Source organism: Staurois parvus, unplaced genomic scaffold, assembly GCF_062004578.1.
Source record: "Staurois parvus isolate SC_StPar_1 unplaced genomic scaffold, SC_StPar_1.0 ptg000098l, whole genome shotgun sequence".
Taxonomy (NCBI): domain Eukaryota; kingdom Metazoa; phylum Chordata; class Amphibia; order Anura; family Ranidae; genus Staurois; species Staurois parvus.
This window is the reverse complement of record NW_028317894.1, coordinates 4,831,949-4,854,562: the sequence shown is the minus strand read 5'-3', so window position 1 is coordinate 4,854,562 and position 22,614 is coordinate 4,831,949. Positions and strand designations below refer to the sequence as shown.

At 47.0% G+C, this 22,614-nt stretch overlaps 1 protein-coding gene across 1 annotated transcript; it reads right to left on the bottom strand.

The window, feature by feature from the left end:
* Positions 1–2,281: 2,281 nt before the first annotated feature.
* Positions 2,282–17,771, bottom strand: MYCN (MYCN proto-oncogene, bHLH transcription factor). Its single transcript, XM_089671089.1, has 3 exons — positions 17,633–17,771; positions 16,112–16,903; positions 2,282–3,989 (listed from the first exon to the last, which is right to left on the bottom strand). Exons 1-3 carry the CDS (start codon positions 17,652–17,654, stop codon positions 3,361–3,363), a joined length of 1,443 nt encoding a protein of 480 aa, XP_089527215.1. The 5' UTR covers positions 17,655–17,771; the 3' UTR covers positions 2,282–3,360.
* Positions 17,772–22,614: the final 4,843 nt, after the last annotated feature.

The following is a 22,614-nucleotide window of genomic DNA, read 5'->3' as shown; positions in this document are numbered from 1 at the left end:
GTGCAATGCTTTCCAGGCTCCTTTGGACAAAAATAATGAATGCACTTTTTTTACCTGCAAAAAAAATGTGCATTTATTATTTTTATCCAAAAGGTGAACTTTAACTCTATTCAGCGAGTCTTGTGATACACCGCACTATTTCCTGCGTCAGCTTTACGGTTTACTAGCTCTCCGGTTATTGGACATCCTCGACTGTGGAGTTATTGTCCAGTGAGCAGGAAGGAGGCATAAAATCACCAGGTCTATGTGTGGAAGTAAATTACAAATAATGTGGCAGGTAAAACCAGTAAACATATAGGTCAGCCATTCTCAAGCAGGGTTCTGTGGAATACTAGGGGTCCTACAGAGACTGCTAGTAGCTGTTTGAGCAATGTGCAAATCGTGCCTCTCTCAAGACAATAACCATCAACGCCAATGATCTTTTTGGCCCCTTATCATACGACAGTTTGAAACAGGCCCGCCTGTTAACTTTTCAGGGGGACCTGATCAGATGGTCTATGTATCCTTATGGACCTGCGGGTGCAAATGGACTTGTGTCTGTTTATACACGCCTACCTCTAATGTGATCTGGTCTGCTTAAAATAAACACAACAAAAATAGAAGGGAATCCATTCTCCTCCGTCTAAGCGAATCAAAGGGCAGTCCCAGCCACCCACAGAGCTCCATAACTGAGCTGGCACAGACCTGTCATCTGCCCACTCTGCTCAGCAAGGGATCAGCAGACAGATCCCCTGCTGAGCAAAATCGGATTTTGACCCATGTGAAAGGGGCCCTTAACTATCTGGAACAGGGTATTATTCCCGCAGATCACCAATACAAGTGGCAATCTTCCCGCTGACCACCATTGCTAACGTGCTAGTAAAACTCCTTATTTTGATTTTTACCTATAGGTAAGCTTATAATAAAGCTTAACGGTGTTAAATGAATATCTCAACATGCACTGTTTAAGAAATATTCACTTGTTTGGCGGCTGGTGATGTCAACGGCGCATGTGCTCTGAAGGAACAGCATACCTGTGCCGTTCCTTCAGAGCTCTGTGCCATGACTGTGACTCTCGCGTACATGCAAGCCCCAGCCCACAAACCTGAAAGAAAGGCCAGGTTAGGATAGAAGCCTCTGCAGCGGTGACAGCGCACCAATGGAGGACTTTGTTTCAAGGTAAGTCTCTCATATTGTGCTAGTATGCAACACATAGTAGCACATTATACTTTTACCTTGCAGAAAAAAAAAATTCTTTTAGTTCAGTCTACTACTGCTTTAATGGGGCACTTCTCCCAAAAAGCAACAGTGTAAGGAGGCCCTTCCGCCAATGACTACAAACCAAAGAGGGTCAATTCTCTTATGCTAATCAAATGCAACATTTCACTGACCAGAGAACACAAATTTTCACTCTGCATTTCTTTTTTTGGACATTATTCATTATTCTTACTGACATAATTTTGTCATATAGAGCAGCCCTGGGATTTTAAATACACTAAGTCCACCCAATTCTTTTATTTATTCTTCTACAACTTACTGTTCCTGCCAATGCACCCTGAGCTATAGATATGTTCATTATTAGCAGCAGTTCCCCAACCCCTGAACATTATTTGTACGGCTCCCCATGATAAAAAAAAAAGGTTGAAAAAAGGTTACTAAAAAAAAGGGACATAATCAGTGTATTTAGTTGTTTGCCTGCAGGTTCCTTAACCTCTTACCACTTGCCATATGCTTTTCTGAGGCCTTACAGCGGATGGGCTTTACCACCAAGAGGCCACATATATGTGTCCCAAATGTTAACATTTCCGTGCTGAGCGTGCATGCGCAGCACAGTTGCCGACGAGTACCAGAAGTCTCCTGATGGCCACCTGCAAATCAGTAGCTTTCCGATAATGTGACTACCAATCACAACTGTCACATCATCGCAATGCCCGCCTCCCGGCATTTAAAACCTCTTAAACGGTCAGGAGGTGGAGGCAGGAAGCGGTTAACCACCTTCTAGGCTTTACTTTTGGCCATTACGGCTGCCTATTACAAAAGCAAGTCGCAGAGGGTGTTGGACTAGGAACTTCACCAGTCAGTTTGGGCTTGTGGAGAACCTGAAATAAAAATGGACCTTGTGTGCAGGCACCCAGAGGTGACTTATGTGCTGACTGCCCTGAACTCGGTGAAGTATTTTACATTTAATGTCCAATTTAACATAAAAAGGATGTTCCTTAGGCCTTCCTATATGTATGTCTTTCCTGAGCTTGCAGTTAGTCACACATAACTCCTTAAACAAGTTATAAACAATTACCAGGCATTATGTTTTGTCACTATTTATTTTCATAAACATGAGGTATTTCAAAGTGCTAGAAGAAGAAGCACTAAAAATTTACATTGGTTGAAAAAGAATGGTTAAAAAAAGAAAAAAAAAAAAACAAACAAAAAACAGAACTCCAAAATCCTCTGGTTCTATGTGCCAAACATGAACAAATACAATTAAAACAGGAAAAAGAGACAAACAGGCTAAGAAAACAAGGCATATATAACTTTCTTTACAAAAAGTTCTTTGTTCAAAAGGTGATAAAGTAATATCTACTCAAAACTTTCACAACTCATTTTCATACGAAAATATAAGTATCAAATTTAGTTATGTATCAGCATTATACTAAAGTATACAGGCAGTGTAAGAATTAGTCCAGTACATAACAAGAGATTAAACAATATATTTGTATACAAAAAAACATGCTCCTCAAACATTGAGGTGTTACAGTACTTAGGTCTGAACTTCCAGTCGCATATTGGTAGTGAGAGCTATCAAGCGTAGCCCAAGTAAATTGTACAAAAAGGCAAAAAAAGGAGTATTAATGGTATATACAGAAATTCCTCCAGAGGTACAAGTGCTAACCCCAGAACAGTAACATCTGTTACAAAATGAGCACCATAAACAAACAAAAAAACAAACAAAAAAAACCACAAAAAAAAAAAAACAAAAACTGAGGCTGTTACAAAAAAAAAAAGTTAAAAAAAAGTCAGCAGCTCAAAAAAAAAAAATAATACAAGAAAACATCTAAAAAAGTACATAAAGTAACAAAAACAATATATATCCAAAAAACAGAGATAACACAACAGTAAATTATTTGGCAGTCTACTTAACTCCTCAAAAGAATTAATCCAGTTATTTCAGAACCACAAATCAAAAGAACATCTAATACAAAAACTTGTATTTCATCTGTAGAGTGAACTGGATTTGAAATGAAACCAACATTCGTAACGTCAAAAATGCTTAAACTTGTTTTTTTTTTTCTTTTTTTTCTTTTTCTTTTAAAGAATCAAAAAATTGTGCAAAGTGGCAGTGATAGTTCAGAATAAGAGGGAAAACTAAAAAAAACAGAAAGTTTAGCAAGTCCGGGAGTTTTCAATCTTCTTAACCAACTGTTGCTGTCTAAGTTGCAATTTTTCTTTCTCTAGTAATAATTTCTCTTCTTCGGTCTGAAGGGAATGAACATATTCAGTGGCTTTTTTCAAGATAACAACCTTTGCGGCTTTATCATTTTTAACAAGTTCTGGTACATGGTCCCTTAAGGTAAGAAAACTCGACCTCAGGTCATTGCGGCGTTGACGTTCAAGAATATTGTGGTTGCGCCTCCGCTCACTGTCTTCAGAGTCGTAATTGCGAGGGCTGGAGCTTTTAGACTTTGGTTGTACCACATTCTTTACAGGCCGTGGAGCCTCATTTTTCTGCTTTTTCTGAGGTGGAGCTACTTCTTCTGTCTCCATGTATGGGGAAGGTGCAGCATAGTTGTGTTGTTGATGGACTGGAGCGCACCTCTTAAGAATGAGTTCAGTAGGCAGGTTCTTTGCTGAGGCAGGGTTGATGTTTTTTGAGCGCAAAATCGTTGGGGAGGTAACTGCTCTGTTAGAAGAGGACCGCCTTTTCTCCACTGTCACAACATCTATTTCTTCCTCTTCTTCATCCTCTTCGTCATCCTCCTCTTCTTCTTCTTCTTCTTCTTCTTCTTCATCATCTAAACCGCAAAAGAAAACAAAAATATTAGGTTTCATATACATTAATTCATCAATACACTTTTATGGTCCTTTTTTCCTGGGGACTCAAAGCACTTATTAAATTGGTGTTGAAGCAGATAGGAGGCAAGGCAGCCATCTTGGGGAACGCTCAGTTGAATACTAGGGCCATCATACTAGCTATATAGCCCTTTATACTAGGGCCAAATTTTACACAAGAGCCAATTAACAGCATGTCTTTGGAGTGTGGGATAAAACCGAAGAGCTCAGCGGGAACCCATGCAAGCACAGGGAGAACATGCAAAACTCAGGATTCGAACTGATGACCCAAGTGCTGCAAGGCAGGAATGCTATCCACTAAGCCTGCTTAAATGATGAAACACAAATCAAATACACAAAAGTTTGCCATCTAGATTTTATAGAACAGTTCAGAAAAAAAGGTTAAATATGGATGTCAGAATTATTCACGGATCACTAACTTCATTTCAGTCAACTGAAGCCCATGTTCTCTATTCCTATCTGGCTACTAAAAATGACATACATTAGTGTCTACCTGCCCCCCCTATCATAAAGAATGCAGGAACTGGAATGAAACTTTCTTGGTTGACTTTAAAATAACATCACAGAGGCAGAATAAAAAATTTCATCACAAGCTTCAAAAGATCTAAAGTACCAGTGACATTCATCCCATCTGCAACCTGACTGGGTGTACACACACTTTGCACAACAAAATAAACATATAGAAGTAGGAAATAATGAATAAGGTGCTCCCCAGACACAAGATGATGGTCTTCTGATCAAATGTCTACAGAACAGTGCACATCTGCTCTCAAAACCCTTCCCAGAGTGAAAAAGTAACCAGGTGATAAAAAAAAACACCAAACATTTGATGGCTATAGTTCTTCTCCAAAATCTGCAGGAGCCGAAAAGCTGTGAATTGTGGAAAGTTTTCCCCAGCTTTCCCCAATTTGTGGATGGATTGGCTCATCACTAGTCACAACCTCTTCTAAGTTGATTAGATGAAGCACAATGGTACAAATTGTACAGTTTCTTAGGCGCATTGTGAATAACATAAATTGGAGATTTGCTGTGCTTGGGGAGAAATAAAAGCACACACTAAAACTGTACAAATCATCTGCCTACGAGAGACAATCGCTGGGTTTGTTCCGAAAACACAGTGTGCTGCTGGTCAGATCTGTAGGCCCTTCTAAGCCGGGCACTTGGTTTACAGCCAATAAGACAGCTGTTGTAAGGAAGTGCTTCCTCGGAGCTGTCAAGAAACAAACATGAAAGAGACACACAGGAGCTTAGACTAAATCCCTGTATGTGTGGAAGGCTGTTAGAGGCCTGGGGACACCAACAAAGTAAGTTTGTTTTCACAGAAAGGATTGCAGTTCTCCTAACACCCTAATGCGGTTATGCTGTGTGTGTCTTGTAGAAACAAAGAGTGCCAAGCGCTGCTAAACTCAACACATTTACTCTCAGTAAATGGGACGAAAGTAGACATGGGCAAAATGATCCACAATTTGGTCTATTCCCATCCATTCTAGCCAACAGACATTTGTTTAATTTTTTATTCTTAGAAGCTTGCGGATGGGGATCCTATTTAGCACGAATCATGTAAATTTATCAACTCCCGAGAGTCCAATGTTCACGAGTTTCTGCTGATTAGATAAATCTACATGCACATGTTCTGGGGAAAAAAAAAAAGTTGCGATTTGCTGAAAAGGAGCAGATTCACTCAATTTGCTGATCAAACAGAGAAAAGTGTTCAATACACAACTGCTTATTATTTAAACAGCAATTTGCTGTAACTGCTATCATTACCAGCAATACATTACCACCAGTTATGAGTCTGCATCTGGGCTGGACCCACAACTAGAAAAACTCAGCCTAGCTTCTAGCTTGGCGTTCTTCAATTCCACCATCTACAGGATGGAAGAGATTTCATAATAACTTGTCCGGAGACAGATATTAGATGTGAAAGATGGATATCTTGAAACCAGGGGCGGACTGACCATTCGAGCACTCAGGCACTGCCCGAGGGCCCGGGGTCAGTAGGGGGCCCCATGAAATGCCCCTGCTACCTTTTATAGGCTTTTTTGGGTGTGTGTTGAGTGTGGGCAAGGACACAGGGGCCCCATGATCCACTATTGCCCGGGGGCCCCATGATTTATCAGTCCGCTCCTGCTTAAAACCATGACCTTACTGAGCATGCCAGCATGGCTACATAATAACTCAAAATAAACACAGCTTAATCTATATGTACCAAGTTGCCATTGGTCTATTAGATCCAAGCGATCCTACTGATTTCCCTAGTCAGAACTTGTATCAGCACCATGTCAGACTCAAGTAGTGATTCTGGAGGAAAACACGTGTAAACTCAATCCAAAATCTGAAGGAGTTCATAGAGAGCCCTCTGGATCAGGAGCTTCTGGAAGCTCCTCTTCTCTACATACTGTAGGTAGGAAGGTTAACATTCAAAGATCCTCCCTGTTAACCTGCCCTTAGCAAGTTCATATAAAAGGAGGGTTCACACCTAGGCAAGATATTGCTTAACAGCATAATTGGGCACCTCAGTGCTGTGCGATGGCATCAGTAGGGTTGTGCACGCCTCAATGTCATGTAATAATGAACTATAAAAATTGCAGCGGTGTCCCGAATGGCCTGCTAGTCCTCTTCTGCCCCAAAGCTGTATACCTTCATGGTGCACTAAAAACACAACCAGACTGCTGATGCTACACCTTCCAACACCTCCCAAGGTGTAATCCAAAACGTTTCTGCGAGGAGACCTATAGCCACAAGCTGCCTTGTGGAAGACCCACAATCTAAAGTGTACAAAGCGCCTTGCCCCAATAACACAGTAAACTTACAATAAACAGAACGCAGAGTATGGATTTACAATGAGAACTGAAATCACCAAGTGTGACCGATTTACAGGCTTTACCTTTTCTAGATAGGCAAAGAGAAAGCAGCAAAGCTGCTGCTCTCCAGTTCTTGCCACCCTCTCAGACTATGGGGGAGATTTACTAAAGCTGGTTCACTCAGAATCTGGTGCAGCTCTGAATGGTAGCCAATCAGCTTCTAATCTCAGCTTGTTCAAATGAGCTTTGGCAATACAACCTGGAAGCTGATTGGTTTCTGGGCAGTAGTGCACCTAATTTTGCACTCTCCAGCTTTAGTAAATAGACCTCACTGTGTGTCTGTGCCCACCTCCTCCACGCTAATTGGAAGAACAGCTTGTAAAATTCCCACCGCATCACAGATACTGAGCCTTTGCCTTCAAATGGTTGTGGCTACCACTTGCAAATGAGCAACAGCCAACACAGGCGCCAAGATCACATTCCATACCTGATGCTCACATTCACGGATGTGCCAGCAAAGCAAGTTTTTTTTTTTTTTTTTTTCACAGAGGAACCCTTGAAATAACCTTAAGGTCTCAAGGAAACCCTGACAATATTGCCTATATCTACTGGTTGGTGGGAAAACCATCACTTACATTGGTGCTCAGCGGGAGGCGCACCCCCTCACATTGGTGCCCAGAGGAAGGCGCACCCCCTTACATTGGTGCTCAGTGGGAGACGAACCCCCTTACATTGGTGCTCAGTGGTAGACGCACCCCCTTACATTGGTGCTCAGTGGTAGACGCACCCCATTACATTGGTGCTCAGTGGGAGGCGCACCCCCTCACGCTGGTGCTCACTGGGAGGCGCACCCCCCTCACGCTGGTGCTCACTGGGAGGCGCACCCCCCTCACGCTGGTGCTCACTGGGAGGCGCACCCCCCTCACGCTGGTGCTCACTGGGAGGCGCACCCCCATCACGCTGGTGCTCACTGGGAGGCGCACCCCCATCACGCTGGTGCTCACTGGGAGGCGCACCCCCATCACGCTGGTGCTCACTGGGAGGCGCACCCCCATCACGCTGGTGCTCACTGGGAGGCGCACCCCCCTCACGCTGGTGCTCACTGGGAGGCGCACCCCCCTCACGCTGGTGCTCACTGGGAGGCGCACCCCCCTCACGCTGGTGCTCACTGGGAGGCGCACCCCCCTCACGCTGGTGCTCACTGGGAGGCGCACCCCCCTCACGCTGGTGCTCACTGGGAGGCGCACCCCCCTCACGCTGGTGCTCACTGGGAGGCGCACCCCCCTCACGCTGGTGCTCACTGGGAGGCGCACCCCCCTCACGCTGGTGCTCACTGGGAGGCGCACCCCCCTCACGCTGGTGCTCACTGGGAGGCACAGCCCCCTCACGCTGGTGCTCACTGGGAGGCACAGCCCCCTCACGCTGGTGCTCACTGGGAGGCACAGCCCCCTCACGCTGGTGCTCACTGGGAGGCACACCCCCCTCACGCTGGTGCTCACTGGGAGGCACACCCCCCTCACGCTGGTGCACAGTGGGAGGCACACCCCCTCACGCTGGTGCACAGTGGGAGGCACACCCCCTCACGCTGGTGCACAGTGGGAGGCACACCCCCTCACGCTGGTGCACAGTGGGAGGCACACCCCCTCACGCTGGTGCACAGTGGGAGGCACACCCCCTCACGCTGGTGCACAGTGGGAGGCACACCCCCTCACGCTGGTGCACAGTGGGAGGCACACCCCCTCACGCTGGTGCACAGTGGGAGGCACACCCCCTCACGCTGGTGCACAGTGGGAGGCACACCCCCCTCACGCTGGTGCACAGTGGGAGGCACACCCCCTCATGCTGGTGCACAGTGGGAGGCACACCCCCTCACGCTGGTGCTCAGTGGAAAAAATGCCTCATACATTGGTGATCATTGGAAAGAATGCCCCCTTATATTGTTGGTCATGTCAGTGGGAAGGATCCCCCTCATTAGTGTCAGTGGTTAATTATCTAACAGGCAGAAATTGCTGAATGTGCAGGGAACCCCTAGCAACCTCTGGAGGAACCCTGGATGAAAAAGGCTATTTTACTATAATGAGATTGTGCTAGCTGGCTATTTAACACAAACCCTGCAAAACAGGAGCGATTCACCATTTTAAAAATAAAATGTAAATAAAAAAGAAATTTAAAAAGAGGTTTAATAAAAAAGGAAAACAAAAACCTTAAGTGGCCATATCCTAATTAGTAGGGCAGTGGGATAAAGGGTAGACGGAGGGGCTTGCTGGCAACATGGCGCTGTAATTCTGCCTGAGAAGCTGCTCTTTAAGTTGCCAGGCATCTGTTACTAGTAACTAACATGATAGGATTACCTTTTAGATATACAGAAAACCCCGTCTGCTGCTTCAGCTGCCTAAAAAGGTCTCTCTTAATTCAATGAACCCTTTCAGAATTAAAAGCAAAAAAACACCGCCATCTGCTGGCCTCCCAGCTCAATGGGCGGCTGATTGAGTGGCCTGCGCTACGCCTGTTGTATGAGTGAGGTCAAAAGAGAAAAGGACTTTGTGAGCTGGAGGTATTTTTTATTTTAAAAACTACTGCTTTCATTTAGCACATGTCATTCTTGGAATTTACAAAATTGTATCATAATTATTGATTATATAAAAAATTAAATGTGCTTTTCTAATACCTTAAACATACTATCGGCGTTTTTACAGCCTTTTTACTTTTTAATTTACTATTTATATTTTGATATAATATAGACTATATAAATTCTTTTCACCTAGACGGGCGTTTTTACAGCCCTTTTACTGCACTACGGTGACTTTGTGAGCTGGAGGTATTTTTTATTTTAAAAACTACTGCTTTCATTTAGCACATGTCATTCTTGGAATTTACAAAATTTTATCATAATTATTGATTATATAAAAAAATTAAATGTGCTTTTCAAATACCTTAAACATACTATCGGCGTTTTTACAGCCTTTTTACTTTTTAATTTACTATTTATATTTTGATATAATATAGACTATATAAATTCTTTTCACCTAGACGGGCGTTTTTACAGCCCTTTTACTGCACTACGGTGCAAATGCTTACCACTTTATAAAATTCTTTTACTCTTCTAACCATTGACCTATGCCAAGGCAGAGCATATAAGCCATTAGATATTTGCAGCCCCATTTAAAAATAGAGAGTGCAAAATCTAGGGGAGTGGAAGAATGGGAGGCCTAGCAGAGCAAGCAGAATATAGAAAGCGATGAGAGCAATTTAAGCAAGCAAGCAAGCCCCAAAAGGGGCAGCGTTGGTACCTTTAAGGAGGCTGGAAGTGGAAACCCCTCCATAAATGGGCACTCCTTTCCGGCCCAACCCTGCTCCTTTCCAAGTGACGCACCTTATGCAGCTCACTAAGTGTGTCTCTCACCACCTCCTGGACAGGCAGGATCCTGTCCCTAGTGGACAAAAGACAACGGGCGTGCCAAGTGAAGAAAAGGGTTACTATACTGACTAGATAAAGTGAAGGCAACTCAAACCCCTCCCTCACTCTGAAGTTGCCGTACACCCGCTCGGGAAGAGACAGAGAGGAGAAGCGGGGATAGCCAATGGCATCCCCTACTCCCCTGTGAACCTCCGCATTGAAAGGGCACTGGACCATAAAATGGTCCATGGTCTCCAGTGCCCCCCCACATTCCGGTCGAGGACAGCCTCTGTCCTCTAGGTTTCTATATTTCAGGTTCGCACGGACGTAAAGTCTTCCATGGAAAGACCTCCATGCGAGATCCTGAAATTTCTGGGGAATTCTTTTCGAATTCAGGAGGGCTAGCCCCTCCCTGAGGACGCTGTCCGGGCAGTCTTTCAAGGCCAGCGGCTTTAAAATGTCCGAAGCCATGATCCTCTGGTATAGCTCTCGCCTACCAGTGGACCCTACCTCCAGGGCAGTCATGCGCCACCGCCTCAGTACCTTTGAAGCCTGTGGGACGTAGGATGGGAGGCAGCGATGTGCTCTTCTCAGATCACCAGGCCTGCCTCCCCCTTCCCATTCATCCAAGAACAGCAGTAGCCAGTCCTTGCACGAACGTTCCCACAGAGAGGGCTCGTCCTTAAAGATGGACTGCACGTTATTTTTGATGAAAATGGTAGTGTAAAACACTACTGGGTTGACCATGTCCAACCCGCCTAGCTCTCTCCGTAGGTACGTGACCTCCCTCTTGATGAGATTAAGTCTGTTTCCCCACAGTAGCAGGAAAAACAGACTATAGATCCGTGCATAGAGGGGTGCTGGCAAAAGACAAACATAGCTGACAAATAAAAATTCAGGCAGCAGGTAGGTTTTGACGAGGCTCACCCTTTCCCTTAGGGACAGCTTCCAGCCTTTCCAGGCTGACACTTTCCGGGTGGCATCCTCCAGTCTGCGCTCCCAATTTCGTGCGGGGTAATCCCCAGGGCCGAAAAGGATGCCAAGGATCTTAATTTCCGGTTGAGGCTTGGGGAAAGCGTCCGGGAGGGGAAATTCCTCACCCTCCTTCCCCATCCAAAAAGCTTCACTCTTGTTCCAGTTCACTAGTGAACCGGACGCCTCCGAGTAGTCCCGAATCTGTGTCTCCACAAATCGGGCCTCCTCCCCGCTTGACACCACTACGGAGACGTCGTCCGCGTAGGCCACCGCTTTCACCGCCGGGCTGCCACAGGGGCCCATTGAGACCCCCCTCAAACGTCCGCAGCCGAGCCTTCGGATGAAGGGATCGACTGCAAAAACGTACAGAAGAGGGCTCAAGGGGCACCCCTGCCTAACGCCGGAGCCCACGGAGAAAGAGGTGCCCACCCAGCCGTTGACAAGAGGGAAGCTCACCGCCTCCCTGTACAAAGCACGGAGCCAATCGATGAACCGTTCCGGCAGACCGTATCTCACCAGGAGAAGCCACAGGTAATCGTGGTTTACCCTGTCAAAAGCCTGTGCCTGATCTAAAGCCAGCAGGTACTGTGTGTCCTCTCCAGCTCTGCACCTTTCCACAGCCTCCCGGACGCAAAGGACGGCACTAAAGGTGCCTCGGCCGGGAATTGCGCAGTGCTGTGCCGCAGACAGTACCCCATCAGCCACAGCTGACAGACGTACAAAAAGTATCTTGGCCAACACCTTTCTATCTGTGTTGAGAAGGGCGATGGGACGCCAATTCTCCACCACAGACGGATCTTTCCCCTTTGACAGAAGGATTAGAGCCGACCTTCTCATTGAGGGAGGCAGCAGGCCCTTGGCCAAACATGCGTTGAAGACCTCCGTCAAATGAGGAGCCAACAGACTCTTAAAGGTTTTATAAAATTCTGCCGAGAGCCCGTCGGGTCCCGGCGTCTTTTTGGATGACAACGAGTCAATGGCCTGCTCTACTTCAGCCACTGAAATCCTCTCTGTCAAAGAGTCGGGAGAGTCAGACATCGCCGGCAGCGGTGTTTCGTCAAGGAAACGTCTGGCTTTCTCCATGTCTAATTGCTTCCGCTCCAGGATGCCCGAAAAGTGGTCTCTGACCACACCCAGAATTCCCGGCCTGGACCGGACCAGGACTCCCGAAGTGTCGATCAGGCCGTGTATGACCTTCGAACTCGTCGCCTCACCGCAGTTCTTGTAAGGGTCCGGGGAGTTAAACTTCCCGTAGTCCCTCTCGAGAACGAGGGAGGCGAGACGGTCATACTGGCACTCCCTTAGTTGAAGCTTTAGAGTGGATATCTGCTCTTGGGAGCCTCCCGAGGACACCAGGCGGTCTAGCTGCCTTCGCAGCCCCAGGTAGGCTCGGTACTTTGAGACTGCCCTGTATTTTGAGACCCCACGGAAAAAGCCCTCAGATCTCTTCTTCACTGCTTCCCACCATTCGAGGCGGGAGCAGCCGCTCTCAAGGAGCGAGGCCTGATCCGTGTAGAAGGCCTCAAAGGCTTCCCTAACAGCAGAGTCCTCCAGTAGCGTCACGTTTAGACGCCACAAGCCCCGCCCTTTCTGAGGGGTCTCGGCAACATTCAGAGTGACGGATAGCAAAACGTGATCGGAGAACTCTACCGTTTGTAGCACAGGGCCCACAAAGACAGAGTCCCCCTTCAAAAAAAACCTATCTAGTCTACTCTTACAACTACCTCGGGCGTACGTGAAACCGGTGAGGTTGGGGAAGTGTCGAACGTGCACATCCACCAAGCCGGACTCCCTGACTATGCTGTTCAGAAAGATGCTATCGTATCCCAGGGGGCCTCCGGCACCTGCCCTGTCCTTCGGCCTAGTGATGGTGTTAAAATCACCGCCGAAGACCACCTGCTGGGACGTAAAAAGATAGGGCTTGACTGCCGTGAGGAGGCTCTTCCTCGCCCTCTTGGACTGAGGGCCGTAGAAATTTATAAGGCGAAGGGATTGCCCCCTCACGACAGCGTCTACCACCAAACATCTGCCGACTTCCACCTCAACCACTCGTCGGCATGCCACCGAACCGGTCTTAAAAAGGACCGCAACTCCACTACAGGGCTCGGCCGCAAGAGACCAGAGGGAGGGCCCATACCTCCACTCCCTCTTTGCAAGGTGCATCTCCGCCACAGATGCTAGCCAGGTCTCTTGCAAAAATAAAATATCAGCTTCAACTCGGCTGAGAAAATCAAAGGCCATGTAGCGAGCCGCCGTAGAGCGAATACTCGCGACATTAATGGTCGCGAGACGACATGGAGCGGGTACAGCCATTCTTAGTGTTTGATGTGGTTATGCTCAACCTTGACATACAGAAAAGAAAAACATTTAATCCACAGCGTCCATTTCATGTACCGAGGACTGCTCGTCCTCGTCCTCCTCCGAGGACAACACAGAAAATATATTGCTGAGGTGCAGAAAACCATCATCCGGGGGCCCTTGATGACCACCAGACCGGGGCACACCAGGCTGCTCCACAGCCCCCTTTGTTTTCTTCCTCCTCCTCTTTCTATGTGCCTGCCAGTCATCTCTAGAAACCTCCCCTGCGCTCTCACCACTGGTGGGAGTCAGCTCCTTTGTTTGCCTCCTGGTACGTTTTTGTGTACTAGGGGCCTGCACACCTCCCCCCTCTGGGACTTTGAGGGCGCCACAGAAATGTTCGGCAGCAGGGGGCACCGGCGTGCAAACCGTGCTCGCTTCCTCCTGACATGTTTCAGTGTTGGGCCGAGGGACCAACGGAGTAGAAGGGGGAGGGGGGGAAGGAGGAAGGTTTTCTATCTGGGGAGGTGGGACCTCACTCTGATTGGCCTGACACTCAACCTCAGAGTTATCCTGGTCCGTAAGCTGGAGTTACCGTGTCAGCGCTTTCAAGAGCTTCTATTCTAATAAAACGAACATTTTTTTTTTCAATCCGCTGCTTACTGTTACAGCTAATGAATATTGCAGAAAGCGCTGCCTGCCCTTGACCTGAGTAAATCTCGCTTCTAACCTTGAATATGCCGCTGAATGCATCTTACTTCCAAACAAACAAGAGCTACCTTCCTACTATTCAAACCTGAATCTATGCAGAAGAGATTTTTAGCTCATAGTGCATCAAAACCCATCAAAGGGTCAGCAAATGAATGAAGAGCCAGCCCCTAGGTTCTTCAGAAGAACTACAACTAATCACCGAGCAGCACAAAGAGATTACATTGAAAACAAATGATTGACGTAAATAATACAAACGCGCTAAACCTCGATTGTAAATTACAGCCATTATTTCAGAGGATAAAAAGACACACCAAGCTAGGCATTGCCTACAAGTAATAACTTGATATCAAGAGTTTTTACAGATGAAGCTTAGAGTGACTCATTTTATTTTACTCTGCTCAACACACCCACAAACTCAAAGTGCATAGGTCCTGGGTGAGAAGTGCAAATGCCAACTGTGACCTTCTGTGGAACACCTAAATAGGGCTTCTGGGCTTATTCCAAACATTTTATGGATGGTGTTGTGCAGGAACCCATAGCAGACAATCAGATATGATGTGCCAATACATTCCATGCCCATGCAGAACCTATGCATACATACTGGGCAAGAAGAGCCAATGCCAATGGCTGGTGACCTTCTGTGGAACACCTAAAAGGGCTTCTGGGCTTATTCCAAACATGTTAGGGATGGTGTTGTGCAGAAACCTTATAGCAGGCAATCAGATATGATGTGCCAATACATTCCATGCCCATGCAGAACCTATGCAAACATCCTATGCATACTGGGTGAGAAGTTGCAATGCCATTGGTTGGTGACCTTCCATGAAACACCTAAAAGGGCTTCTGGGCTTATTCTAAACATTTTAGGGACAGTACTGTGCAGACACCCATAGCAGACAATCAGAGATGTGCCAAGTACATTCCATGTCTATGCAGAACCTATCCATACATACTGGGTGAGAAGAGGCAATGCCAATGGCTGGTGACCTTCTGTGGAACACCTAAAAGGGCTTCTGGGCTTATTCCAAACATGTTAGGGATGGTGTTGTGCAGAAACCTTATAGCAGGCAATCAGATATGATGTGCCAAGTACATTCCATGCCCATGCAGATCCTATGCATACATACTGGGTGAGACGTTGCAATGCCATTGGTTGGTGACCTTCCATGAAACACCTAAAAGGGCCTCTGGGCTTATTCTAAACATTTTAGGGTATTCCACGTCCATGCAGGACCTATGCATACATAGGTCCTGGGTGAGAAGTGGCAATGCCAACGGCTGGTGACATTCTGTGGAACACCTAAAAAGGCTTCCAGGCTTATTCCAAACATTCTAAGAATGGTCTTGTGCAGAAACCCATAGCAGGCAATCAGAGATGTGCCAAGTACACTCCATGTCCATGCTGAAGAAAGCAAAGTTTGGACTGGCTTCTAGAAACCACTGCAGAAAATGTAGTACACTCAATATATAGTACACAACCTTACTCAAGGGGGGGATATTTTATATATATATATATATATATATATATATATATATATATATATATATATATATAAAAAATAAATTCATGAAAAAAAAATTATATATATATATATATATATATTTATTTTTTGTTTTTTTTTACATATAAAAAAAATATATAAAATTCATGAATTTTATATATGTAAAAAAAAAAAAATATATATATATATATATATATATATATATATATACACACACACACACACTTTGTTTTTTTTTTTACATGTAAGCAACTGTATAAATTCATGACTGCCACACACACACAGTTGTTTTTGAGCAGACATATACATGGAGGCACCTCCAGGTCTGTGATGGTCAGACTAGTACAGGGCACCATGGGCACACATGTTCTACTCACCAGACTCGCTGTGACTGTCATCTCCAGAGCTGGTGCTGTTTGGGCACGGCTGGGTGCAGCCCCTGGTGGGCACAGAGGATGGCACAGCGGTGGAGGATATGGCACTGATGGGTGTAACAGCCTGGGCATTCCTGCCGCTCTCTCCCTTGTTGACGGGGAAGGGGAAGACCACTGCTGGATCCACGCAATGAGAGGCAGGGTTGGTCAAATCCTCCGCTTGCCCCAGTAGGTTGCTGGCGGTGGGGGTGCCAGTCTGATTGGGGGTTCCCGATTCTACAATCCCGGTAGCCTTCCCGAGCTTCTCATTGACAGCCCTCTCCAGCTTCTCCCTGGCAGAGAAGCCGCTCCACATGCAGTCCTGAATGATAATGGACTTGAGGTTGCAAGGGGACAAACCCAGCTCACTGCTCTGCGGCAAACCCCAACCTGAACCCCCCAGCAAGTCGGCTTCGGGCGGCAGCAGCAGGAACTCCGACGCCCAATCCAAGGAATCCCCGTCCCCCGGTAAGCCGTACTCAAGCAGGGGCCCCTGTCCAGGAGACAACGGGTCAGTCTGCAGCCCGGCTCGGCTCGGGGAGAGAGGAGGAGTGGGGAGCAGCTCAAACTTCTTCCAGATGTCCTCTCCGGGGGGAGCACAGTCCGGTCCGCACAGATAGAAGTCATCCTCGTCTGGGTAGAAGCAAGGCTGCAGGGAGTCAAACTCCAGGTCGGGGTTCTTGCTCACCACCCCGGGCATCTTCCAGCTCCTCCCGGCTTTCCAAGACACGAGCAGAGACGGCTTCTCCGAACAATCTGCAAGAGAGAGAGAGACAGGCTGCAGTCACGGCGAGGACACGAACATCCAGGTGAACGGCGAGACGATGACACCGACAATGGTCCATGCAGATTTTTTTTTTTGGAGAAGGGGAGGGGGGGGATGCAAGCAAAAGGATGCACGGGGGGCTCTGCTGCTGGAAACAGGGCTCTGCACCATTCGCTAGCAACACCCACACACTGATCTCACTGCACTGTGCCTGCTCAATGGAGGAGAGAACACCCCATACACACCGCTCCTGGGTGGCATCGATGGGTCTGCGCAGCGAACACCCTCCGCTCTGTCATTACACACATCCCATCGCTGGGTGATAATCACTTCTGCACCCCCCCCCTTCCCTAATTATAATAACAGCACGCACCCCCTGGGAACACAGGACACGAGTTGTAGGTGGCGGTGTTGCTGGGCGCATCACTACAACAAGGGCAACAGGAGGGACATCACACAAAAAGCATGCACACAATTCCACATCCCAAATATTCACCAATGGGGAGCTCAGCCCGTCCCTGCTCCCATTCTGACAGCTTACAAGGTGTGACAGGTAGGGGGGGATGCTGTGCCAAGGTGGTAACCCCTAGCAACAGCATCACGCCTCTGCGACCAGTGCACGCCTGTTGCTAGGGGTTACCGATGTCTCCAATCCAGGGGGCATGCTGGCAGACAAGGGCAGCGGTGCCAGGCAATGTGGAGGGTGCAGGCAGCCTTACCTCTGTGTCCCTGGCTGTGCATACACCTAGTCAGCCTCCCTCCTCTCCCTGCACTCTGTCACTGCATGCACTTCCAAGCTGCTGGATATTATTAAGTGAAAAAAAAATGACACACCCGGGAGAAAGGGAGGTGGATAGAGAGAGAGAGACAGGGAGAAGAGACAAGACCCAATTTCACCCCACCTCCTCCCCCCCTCCGCTTCATCAGCCATCCTACTTGGGAGGTGCATCTTGTTTCGCGCCAAAATGCCTCCTCCTCACCCCCTCCCCGTCCTCCTCCTTCACTGGGAAATGTGAGCCTGCTGCTTATCGCCCAATAGGTTTCCGGCTCACAGGGGCAGCCGGCCGTGCAGCTCTTCAAAGGCCTGAAAGAGAGAGAGAGGAGAGGGGGCAGGCAGATGGGAGGCTGCTCCATTATACAGGCCGGCCATGGTGTGTGTGTGTGCTGGCCACACAGCCTGAGAGCAGGAGGGGAGAGGCGGCCTATAGATGTGTGTGAGATCATTGTCTCCATACATTGTTGTAGCAGCAGCCCCGCACGGCGTTCTCCCCTCACAGCCCGCTCCCCGCACGGCGTTCTCCCCTCACAGCCCGCTCCCCGCACGGCGTTCTCCCCTCACAGCCCGCTCCCCGCACGGCGTTCTCCCCTCACAGCCCGCTCCCCGCACGGCGTTCTCCCCTCACAGCCCGCTCCCCGCACGGCGTTCTCCTTCCTAATCTTATGTAAGATTTGGCACCAGATGCGTAATGGTGCCCTGGCTGGGGGCTGTGTACGATCTATATTACATGCACGTCTCCATAATATTCGGCAATATGCTTTGCACCGGATGCCCAGCTCTGCACCTATATATTGCACTTGTAGTCTGAGGGAGCTCCTCCTTCCTAAAACTGTACATTGTGCTGCACCTGTATATTACAGGTACTTATAATGCCATCAATTTACTTAGTGCTTTACATATATATTGTACATTCACATCAGTCCCTAACCCTCAAGGGGTGTACAATCTAAGGTCCCTAACTTACATTCATACATACACATACTAGGGCCAATTTAGACAGGAGCCAGTTCACCTACAAACATGTCTTTGGAGGAAACGAGTACCTGGAGGAAACCCATGCAGGCATGGGGAGAACATGCAAACTCCAGGCAGATGGTGCTGTGGTTGGGATTCGAACCAACAATCCTAGTATATTGCACTTGTAGTCTCACCTGAGGGAGCTTCTCCTTCCCAATATGTTTTATTTTTGGCACCAGAAGCCAGAATTGCACTGACTGCTCCCAGCATGGGGCTGTGCAGGATTTATTTTAGATGTACATCTCCTGAGGGAGTTCCTTCCTAATACTATACATTGTGTGTAATACGTTGCACCAAGTGCCCAGCTCTGCACCTATATATTGTAGTCTCACCGCAGACCCTGAGGGAGCTCCTCCTTCCTAATACTATACATTGTGTGTAATACTTTGCACCAGGTGCCCAGCTCTGCACCTACAGTGGGGCAAAAAAGTATTTAGTCAGCCGCCAATTGTGCAAGTTCTCCCACTTAAAAAGATGAGAGAGGCCTGTAATTGGCATCATAGGTAGACCTCAACTATGAGAGACAAAATGAGAAAAAAAATCCAGACAATCACATTGGTTGATTTGGAAAGAATTTATTTGCAAATTATGGTGGAAAATAAGTATTTGGTCACCTACAAACAAGCAAGATTTCTGGCTCTCACAGACCTGTACCTTCTTCTTTAAGAGGCTCCTCTGTCCTGCACTCATTACCTGTATCAATGGCACCTGTTTGAACTTCTTATCAGTATAAAAGACACCTGTCCACAACCCCAAACAGTCACACACCAAACTCCACTATGGTGAAGACCAGAGAGCTGTCGAAGGACACCAGAAACAAAATTGTAGACCTGCACCAGGCTGGGAAGACTGAATCTGCAATAGACAAGCAGCTTGGTGTGAACAAATCAACTGTGGGAGCATTAATTAGAAAATGGAAGACATACAAGACCACTGATAATCTCCCTCAATCTGGGGCTCCACGCAAGATCTCACCCCGTGGGGTCAAAATGATCACAAGAACGGTGAGCAAAAATCCCAGGACCACACAGGGGGACCTAGTGAATGACCTGCAGAGAGCTGGGACCAACGTAACAAAGGCTACCATCAGTAACACACTACGCCGCCAGGGACTCAGATCCTGCAGTGCCAGATGTGTCCCCCTGCTTAAGCCAGTACATGTCCGGGCCCGTTTGAAGTTTGCTAGAGAGCATTTGGATGATCCAGAAGAGGATTGGGAGAATGTCATATGGTCAGATGAAACCAAAATAGAACTGGTAGAAACACAACTCGTCGTGTTTGGAGGAGAGAGAATGCTGAGTTGCATCCAAAGAACACCATACCTACTGTGAAGCATGGGGGTGGCAACATCATGCTTTGGGGCTGTTTCTCCGCAAAGGGACCAGGACGACTGATCCATGTACAGGACAGAATGAATGGGGCCATGTATCGTGAGATTTTGAGTGCAAACCTCCTTCCATCAGCAAGGGCATTGAAGATGAAACGTGGCTGGGTCTTCCAACATGACAATGATCCCAAACATACCGCCGGGCAACGAAGGAGTGGCTTCGTAAGAAGCATTTCAAGGTCCTGGAGTGGCCTAGCCAGTCTCCAGATCTCAACCCCATAGAAAACCTTTGGAGGGAGTTGAAAGTCCGTGTTGCCCAGCGACAGCCCCAAAACATCACTGCTCTAAAGGAGATCTGCATGGAGGAATGGGCCAACATACCAGAAACAGTGTGTGCCAACCTTGTGAAGACTTACAGGAAACGTTTGACCTCTGTCATTGCCAACAAAGGATATATAACAAAGTATTGAAATTAACTTTTGATATTGACCAAATACTTATTTTCCACCATAATTTGCAAATTCTTTCCAAATCAGCCAATGTGATTGTCTGGATTTTTTTTTTCTCATTTTGTCTCTCATAGTTGAGGTCTACCTATGATGCCAATTACAGGCCTCTCTCATCTTTTTAAGTGGGAGAACTTGCACAATTGGTGGCTGACTAAATACTTTTTTTGCCCCACTGTAAATATTGCACTTGTAGTCTCACCACATCTGAGGGAGTGCCTCCTTCCTAATACTATACATTATGTGTAATAGTTTACACCACATGCCCAGCTCTGCACCTATATATTGCACTTGTAGTCTCACCGCAGACCCTGAGGGAGCTCCTCCTTCCTAATACCATGTCTTCTATTTTACACCAGAAGTCATAACTGCACTGGCTGCTCCTAGCTTGGGGCTGTGCAGGATTGATATTAGAAGTCTGTCTCCTGAGGGAGCTCCTCCTTCCTATTACTTCATATTTTTCCCCAGGTGCCTAACATTGCACTGGCTGATCCCCTCTTAAAGTGGAGCTCCAGTAGATTTAAAAAAAAAAAAAAAAAGTCAGCAGCTACAAAAACTGTAGCTGCTGACTTTTAAAATACAAACACCCGTCCCTCAGTCCAGGGGTGTCCTCACCACAGCTGGTTTCACCGGACATCTTCTTTCCCTGGCACCGGCATCTTCAGTGTGGGCACCTGGCTGTGACAGCTTGCAGCTTCACAGCGGGGTGCCCATTGCGCATGTGCGAGTAGCGCTGCACTTTGTGAATGGTCACGTAGTCTTATGGGACCTGTCACGTGTCCCAGAAGACTGCGGGGAGGGGGAAAGACAACTTCCGATTGCCTTAGGCAATCACAGCAGAAGTGGGAGCGGGTACATGTCAAATTCAGGTACTCACTCCCCAAAGGTGCCAATCCTTAATGGGGAACGGGACAAAGCATTAAAGCAAAACTTCCCTTTTTGGGTGGAGCTCTGCTTTAAGTTTGTGCAGGTTTTAACGCTCCATGCACACTAGCGGATTTTATTTTTTTAAGGTAAAAAAACCCTGGTCATAGCACTTTTTAGGAGCGTTAGTGTTTTTATATGCAGGGAAAAAAAAGCTGTTAAGAGTTTTAGTAGCATTTAGCTGTTTTTTTATTCTGCCCAGAAAAACGCTCCCAAAAACTACAAAAACAATTTTTTTTCCAATCCTAAACACTGAGGCTTGAAAAACTTTATTAGCCTAAAATAGTGTGCATGGACACATAGGGTAACACCATTCAGCTTCTAGGAGCCTAGTGTGCATGGAGCCTGATGCAGGTCGTAGATGGGTCACATTCTCAATGAATTTTCTTTAAAAAAATTTAAAATTTTGTGCAGTTTGTAATCCTATGGGGCCACCATTGAAATATGAAACAAAGCCTTCAATTTCACCTCGTTGCTACAGATAAGAATTTTGTGGCTGGGAATCTACCTTTTCTTTCCAGGTCACAGCTCATGCTCATTTCTTTTTTGATTACATTTCTTGCACGATTCTCCCATCATTGATTAGAAATTGAACACCTAAGAAACAGCAAGAATTCTGGCTCTCAAATACCTGTTTCTGTGCCTTTAAAAAGTCCACCTCTGTTCCACTCATTAATCTAACAAGTAGCACCTGTCTGAGCTCTTTAAAGACACCTGTCCACCCCACAGTCAGTCAGACGCCAACTACTACCATGGGCAAGACCAAAGAACTGTCAAAAGACACCAGAGACAAAATTGTGGACCTCCACAAGGCTGGAAATTGCCAAGCAGCTTGGTGAAAATAGATCAACTGTTGGAGCAATTGTTAGAAAATGGAAGAGGCTAAAGACGACTGTCAGTCTCCCTCGGACTGGGGCTCCATGCAAGATCTCACCTCGTGGGGTATCACTGATGATAAGAAAGGTGAGGAATCAGCCCAGAACTACAAGGGAGGAGCTGGTCAATGACATGAAGAGAGCTGGAACCACAGTTTCAAAGGTCACTGTCGGTAGAACACTACGCCGTCATGGTTTCAAATCATGCATTGCAAGGAAAGTTCCCCTGCTCAAGTCATCACATGTCCAGGCCTGTCTGAAGTTTGCCAATGAC